The sequence below is a fragment of the Mustela lutreola genome, chromosome 9 (assembly GCF_030435805.1).
Source record: "Mustela lutreola isolate mMusLut2 chromosome 9, mMusLut2.pri, whole genome shotgun sequence".
Classification (NCBI taxonomy): Eukaryota; Metazoa; Chordata; class Mammalia; order Carnivora; family Mustelidae; genus Mustela; species Mustela lutreola.
The window spans coordinates 135820318-135827792 of NC_081298.1; the positions used below are offsets into that span (position 1 = coordinate 135820318).

Sequence of the window (7475 nt, forward strand, 5' to 3'; positions counted from 1 at the left end):
TCTTCACAGCTTTCCTTTGAATCTTAGGTCTTTTTAGTTAGAGAAACAAGGAACATACCCTTCTAAAATTGAGACTAAAACTAACTGCAACTCCCACATTTTCTTTTTGTTTATGCTCAGTTTCAGGCATGGCTTGCCTTGCTGTCGGGTTGCTCACTAGCTGTGAGGACCCCAAGAGTTTCTCCTGTTTTTTTAAGTCTTCAGTAACTCTCCATTTGGTTCTAAACAGTCGGTATGTGCGCATGCATCTATACCCATCTTTGAATGAAAACATAATTATTAGCTATAGGTAGGAATGTATATATGGACGTAATATACATGTATATATGTAAATGTGTATACATAAGTGTACGTGTACATAGATGTACATGTGTGTATTTGCAAATGTATACATACATGTAGATGTGCGTGTGGATGTATGTATATGTATACATCGTAACTGTCCTGACAATAGCTAGTCATTGTCAACAAAAAAAGTCAAGTTGTATATTAGACAACCATTTTCTAAAAACAATTCTTATGTTTCAGGAAACTTGCAAGCCTGTAGTTCTCACCTGCTTCAGACTGTTTATGCACATGGAAGTCTTCTCTGAAAGCCAAACCTAACAAGATTCTCTTCATCTGTTTAAAAATGAGAAAGCAGAAAGCTTTGAGGGTATGCATATAGATAAAAGGAAATTAGGTTGCTGTATTATGTTTTTGTAGTTAGTGTTAATTTCACTGAAATTTCACCCTGCTCCATTTATTAGATAACTAAGACATTGAACTTTGAAAGATGTTGAAAGCACACATGAAACTAGGTAATCAATCAGGTGTAATGTTTGAAGTCTGTTAGGATATACTGATTATTCAGATAATTCATCATTTTGTAAACACCAATTGCATGCTTTTCTGAAGACAAAATATTCAGACAAAAATGTTCAGCATAGAAACATGACACAAAGAGGAAGATAAACATCCAGATTTTTTTAAAAGGTAGTAAAATCAGGTAGCTTAGTCGGTTAAGCAGCTGGCTCTTGATTTTGGCTCAGGTCATGATCTCAGGGTCCGGAGATAGGGCTGGGCATAATGCTCCATGCTCCTCCTTTTGGAATAAGGTTCTCCCTCTCCCTCTACCCTCCTGGCCCCCAACTCCTGCCGGTGCTCTCTTTCTCTCTCCCTCTCTTTCTCCCTCACTCCCCCACCTTTAAAAAAAAAAAAAAAAAAAAAGATAGTAAAATCATGTAACATCGTTGGACTTTCTGCTGCTTCTGTGTTTGTTCTAATCTGGCACAAGTGTTAACTATAAGAAAATATTATTAGTCTCTTTTCATATAAAGAAGTCAGGAGGGGGATTTAAAATTTTTAATATTGAGTAACTATATATTTATATATCTATATATATGTATCTATTTGGCTCATGGATATACTTAAATTTTTAAAAAATAAATATATATGTTGTTTCTACAGGATTTTTTTTTTTTAATGAAGTAATACACTTTGGGGCTTGGTTTTGTTTAAAATATGCCTATCCTCTCTTCTCCTCCCTAGGCTTTTTTTTTTTTTTTTTTTTTTTTTTGTAGTTTGCTTTTTAGAGTCACCGTGGATGGATAAGGGTCTTTTCCTCTATCCCAGATAGCCCATAGCCCAGACCTCCAGCTGAGCCATATTCAGCATCATGAAAGGTCTTAGGAAGCTTTTCTCTCTGGAGAACTACAACCAAAACTAAATTTCTGACCTCTGTAAAAACGTTAGGAGGCTTCTGGCTTTAATTTTTAAAACTCTGATAAAATCTGGAGATATTACATTCACTCAAAATAAAAATCAAGTCCATCCATGACATCTCCCAAGGGAACTTCCACCTTTTTGGTTTCACTGACATTGCTAATGATGCCCTAAAAATACTATTTGGGGGATCAAGATGTATCTTGATAATATCCTCTCAGTGATGCACTGTGATCTGAATTATTTTGCCACTGGCTCTTACTAACACGGACCAGACTGGGAATTCCCTTGGTAACAAGTGTTTTCCTATTGTAAATTTGTAGGAGTCTTGTCAACCCGGTCTTTAACAGACCAGTACAGGAATAAATGCCGCTTTGGCTGCCAAACTTTTATTTTTTACCACCAGTCTAGTCCCAGCAAGTATAAAGCTGCTAAGACAGCGCTGTTACAGTGACCCTCTCGGTAAAAGAAAAATCAGATTATGTGCCATCAGAGGAAATAAATGTTAGTATTAGGTGTGACCAACCGACTCATTTCTTTTGCTCGAGTCGCACCCTCTGAGTGACAGGTGGAGGACAAAATGTCAAGGAGTCCTGCTGAGCAAGTACTTAGGATAGTGTTTAATACAGCAGAGAGCCAAGGTACAGTAGGCGGGGGCACAGTAAAGAATGTGGAGAGGGTAGATACAATAAAGAATTTCGGTTTATGATCTGCCATCTGCTATTTGAAAGAAGAGTAAGTTAGGGAAATAAGTGGCTTTCAGTTCTCCATACATGCAAAGGTAAGTTAGTTATTACAAAAGTTTTGCTGTTGTATGTGCTGAAAGAAAAGCATATGCATTTAAACATTTTTTAAAAAATAAATCACTCAATAGGCTTAAGAAAAATACTCTAGTTCATATATCATTGATCTGACCTTTTGATTCAAGATCAGGGAATGAATCCAAGATGGAAACTAAAACCAAAACCAAAACCAAAAACAAACAAAAATGAATCATTTCACCATGAAAAAGGCATTTCCAGTCTCAGCTAACCTCGACTAGTTTTTATTGCATTATTTTTGAAATGCCAAGAAACTGGCTTTGGCCATATTTGCCATCCAACTGAATCACAGCTGTCAATATGCAATTGCTTGCAACAATGAGCTCAACACCATTATTTGACAAATCCCCTAGAAAGGGACATAGATGCTCTCGGTGTCTAACACGGAATCAAGTAACAGTCAGGCGGGGCTGCAGCACAGGGAGAGAAGTGGGGACGTCCTTGCCCGAGGAAGGGGCTTCAAACAGCCTTCTTTTTTTTGGAAAAGACATACTTGCCCTGATCCTTCGAGTCCTTTCTGTTTTTCAGGAATGGATTGTGGGACTGGCTAAAGAGGGTGGGCGGGAAGCTACCACATCTGGATTCCTTTCTTAAGGACGTCAAGGGGAGAGGAAGAAAAATAGAAATACAGATGTGAAATAGTAATGGTATACAACATGGAGAAAAGAAACCTCATGGAACCTGCTAGCAATTTCCACCAACGCAATAAAACCCCTTAACTGACAGAAATTCAGTACAATATACACATTAACAACTTCACCATTACTAGGGCTGCCGTTTCAAGCCAAAAAATTAACTACAATATTCAAAAACAGAATTCTCATAAGATTTGAGAAAAATAGAGTGAAAAGGCAATGTTAGCTAAGCTCTTAGCTAAGTCCACTCTTAATGGCCCCCAGTATTTAAACTATCATGGATTAAAGCCATGAAAATAAAAATTTCAATTTGAAATTTTATTAGCATGTTGCTAAAATGGTCAATAAAAACATCAACACGATAGGCTTTGTTGACATAGTTGGAAACCTGCTCTCCCACTTTTAAAACTTTATTTCCACTTCCCCGCCTTCTAAGATTTCTATGTTAGGAAAAGCCAAACTAAATATACTGGCTATGGTGCTGTAATAATGCTGGTTTCTGGAATGTTGCCATGTCTTCCCCCTCCTCTCCTCCAACCCTTTAAAAAATATGACTGTTTTTGAAATGCAGCCCAAGGAGGGAGCAATCTTCGGTTAAGAACAAGCGACCTTCTGCACAAATTCAAGTTCCCAGACACCAGGTGAACCTTCTCCCTCCCGGGGGCGGGGCCCGCGCTCCTCACCAAATTAGCTGCGCCATTTTCCTCTCGGGACCAGAAAGGCTTCCCTGCTGCCAGCTAGCGCGACTCATAGGCAAATGGGGGTGGGGGGTGGCTTTCGCTTCCCTCGGTGGAAAGGACTGGAAGCAAACCCTATAGCTTTGCCTGCAATACAATGTCAGGAGACTTGGGGCTGAAGAGCTGGAAGAGTGCCGGGCAGCCGCGGGATAACCCGGAGTCCCGAAGTGCTCGCTGGTGGCATTACTCACAAGTGCCTAAAGGGACAGGCTGGATTTCTTGGAAATCCTGCAGTCTGGGGACACATTCATACAGTCACTGAACTGTGCCCTGAAAGGATCATTTCTCACCTCCGACTGGTCTGTGTGTGCGCGTTTGGGGGTGGTGATGGTTCCCTTTACAGGAGGTCGGGTGACAGTCACGGACTAGTGACCCGCGGGGAAAGCCACGTCCCCTGCTCCCCTCAGCCCTTTCTCCTTGCCCCCGTTACAACTCAAGGGGAGAGCGCACGCTGCGTTTCCCCCCACACCGTCGCCACCACCGGGGGGCTCAGCCGGGGACGCGCAGCTGCCCTTTGGTCCCGGGGCCAGTTCCTGAGACTTCCTGCCACTTGCCGGAGGGGTGCGGGGGTGCAGGCTGGGCACTGGCCGCCGCAGTAGGGCGCTCGAGGGGGCGGGGGTCGTGGATCGCCGGCCGGGAGGCCCGGGAGCGGGGGAGGGAGCGGGGCGCGGGGAGACAGGAGGAGCAGGCGGCGCCCCACAAGGCTACTCCTTGTCGTCCACGAGGTCGGCCAGCTCTTGGAGCACTCGCAGGCGACCACTGGCGTCGATGCGGCGCTTCTCGCGGATGAGGTCTTCCAGGCTGTGAAACCTGGCCGTGTGCACCTTGTTCTCGCCCAGGTGCACCTTGAGATAGTACTGCTGCTGCGGGGGCTGCGTGCCAGCCGGCACCTCCCCTCCCGCCTTGAACTCCCGCTTGCCAAAGCGGCACCAGGCGGCGAAGCTCTCCGAGTTCGTCCAGCAGATCTCCTCGCTCTTGAGGCCCAGGTGGCCGCAGGCGTTCTGCACCACCAGCTCGGCCACTAGCGGGCGGTAGCGGTACCAGCTATTCACCACCCGGCCCACGTTGGCCGCGCCCGCCTCGTACAGGCTGTCCTGGCGGATCTCGCCCTGGTGCAGGTGGATGATCTGCCCGCCACCCACGTAGACCGCCCAGTGCGGGGCGGGGGCGGGCGGCTCGGGCGCCGGCTGCAGCCACAGCAGCTCCAGCAGGTCGCCGGGCTCGCAGAGCGCGGGCAGCGCTGTGACCGCGTAGACGCTCAGGTCGGCGCCCTGAGGGCCGCCGCTCACTTTGGAGAAGATGCATTCCTGGCCCCGGAAGGCGGAGAACTGAGTTTCGTTGAGGACCAGCTGGTGCAGCAGGTGGTGGTGGTGGCGGCTGGGGCTCTCTGGGCACGGAGTGCAGCCCGGGGGGGCCTTCACGCCAAACTTGTCGGTCTGGCCGCGTTCGTCCAGGTCCTCCTCCTCATCCGAGAAGAAGTAGGCGACCCCGACCCGCAGCTCGTCCTTCTCGATCCCCGACGGGTCCCCTGTGGGCAACTCGCTGTAGTTGAGGTGGGTGATGCGGTCCAGTTGGTTGCCCATCAATGACGCGGCGAGGCGAGGGCCAGGAGCGGGGATCTGCGGAAGCACAGACGAGAAGCAGAGACAACGATCAGAGTCGGGCTGCCCCTCCCCAGGACGTGCAATGGCCCCCGGGACCTGCCCGCCCGCCTACGCGCCGGCACTGGAGTCACCCGTTCCTCCCCAGCGGCAGGACAGGTGCAGAAGCCGCCAGTCCTTGGGGCGAGAGCGGACGCCGGGACCACAGCCTCGGATCCCGTCCCGGAACCCGGTCCAACTCCCACAAGAGGAAAGGCCAGCGGCGGGAAGGCACGCGGTGCCCCAGTGGGGCGGACAGCGCGGGTGGTGGCAGCGCGGGAGACGGACACCCCGGAATGGACCGAGGAGTAGGTTGAAAGGAAGACGGGCGCTTAAGGCCTCAGAGCTTGGAGCAAGCTGCGCTCACGTTTCTGTCCCCACCCTCGCCAGCCCCTCTCTCAGTTTTGCTCTAGGTCGCACTCTTCCCCTGACAGCGCCTCACACAGTGACAATGGGACACATTCGCAGACACTCACTGGACACCGGGAAAATTTTGTTCACTTAGGAGTCCAGACACTGACAGGCTGGCTGGTGTATCGGTGTGATCATGTCACATACAGAATGATAAACCTCCGCGACGACACACTCAGACCCCCACATTCGCACAGTTCTAACCCCACGCTCGCACGCTCGCCAGTGCACGTACACCCACGCACCCGGGCACACCTGCCCACACAAGCAGGTGCACTCTGCCCCTCACTTCTCTTGCCTTCTCCCCAGCAGAGCCATTCGGGCTGCGCCAGGGCGAGGCCGTTCTGTCTAAAATAACCTAACAAAGAGGAAAGGGAAAGATGGGGGAAGCTAGTGCGGTGCCCGTGTGCGGGTGCGGGTTGTGTAGGGAGGTCCACTTTCAGCCAAAAGACCCCTTTCCCTCCTACCCGGCACAGGGTCCAAACAGTCGGACGAAGAAAAACCGTTTCGAAGGCAAAGAAAGCCGCCTCTCCGTACCCGTGATTTCCCTGCTCCCGAAACCCCAAACTCCTTTAAAGTCTCCTGGTCCCCATGGGTGCTGCGGAGGCGGCGATGGCGAGGGAGTCCTGGGCGGCTCGTGGGGTTGCGGCTCCGCTCTGGCCCGCGCGGAACGGTGCGGTGCTGCTCCCGGCGCGATGCCCGTGCGCCCGCCGGTCCTCGCTGGCTGGGGCGCCCGGCCGGTCCACCCGGGCAGTCCCGACTCCGTTCTGCTTTCCTACAGCGGAGCCCGAGACTCTAAGTAGCCTGAGCAGCTGGTTCCAGGGCCCGCCCCGGGACGCGCTCATTGGCTGGGACGGGCGCCCCAGGCCCCGTCAATCTCCGCGAGAGGGGGAGGGGAGCAGGGGCGGGTCTCCCGTGCGCGCTCCGCCCCGGCCCTCCCGGCCCCCGCGCACCAGAGCGCGCACAGCCGGGGGGAGTGGAGGTGTGAGCCCCCGCGGAGAGCGGGCGCGGGCCGCGGCGCTTGTGGGTGGCGCCGCTGCGGGCTTCCACCCTCGCCCCTCACCCGCGCAGCTTTTCGGAGCCGATCCAGTCTGACGGCGGTGCGCCCGAGTTCCATGTTCAGGAGTGCAGACTCCAGCGGCGAAGCTGAGTCTGCGGGTGGAGAAGACCCTCAGAGTACCCCGCCACTGAGGGCGGCCCGGGGCGGGGAGCGACACTGCCGGAGGCGGGCACCTGGGCCCTGCTGGGAGCCGCAGGAACCGACGGCCCTGGGCAGATCCTCTGCCCACAGACCATTCCCTGCCGGCACCCATGCCTGTCACATTGTTCCTACGACGTTCTGTTCATCTCCGATCCCTGTGAAACTGCTGACCCAGCACCGGCGCCCGGTTTAAAAGGAGCACCTTTGACAAATGCTACTGAAAAATCGGAGCCTTGGCCAGCCCTTTCTGTAATTGGGCCTATGATTTGGGGCTGCGATTTTTTTATGAAGGAGAGCATCACAAATGCCTACAGCCAAGCCCCGAG

The 7475-nt window shown here is 51.3% G+C and overlaps 1 protein-coding gene across 1 annotated transcript; it reads right to left on the reverse strand.

Annotated features, from left to right (window-relative positions):
* Nucleotides 1-4444: 4444 nt before the first annotated feature.
* Nucleotides 4445-5480, reverse strand: LRATD1 (LRAT domain containing 1). The gene has a single exon (XM_059132611.1). The coding sequence runs from the start codon at nucleotides 5478-5480 to the stop codon at nucleotides 4602-4604; it is 879 nt and encodes a 292-aa protein (XP_058988594.1). The 3' UTR covers nucleotides 4445-4601.
* Nucleotides 5481-7475: the final 1995 nt, after the last annotated feature.

Excerpts from the sequence above, each read along its gene's own strand:
- LRATD1 (XM_059132611.1), bottom strand. The coding sequence starts at position 5,480 with ATGGGCAACCAACTGGACCGCATCACCCACCTCAACTACAGCGAGTTG.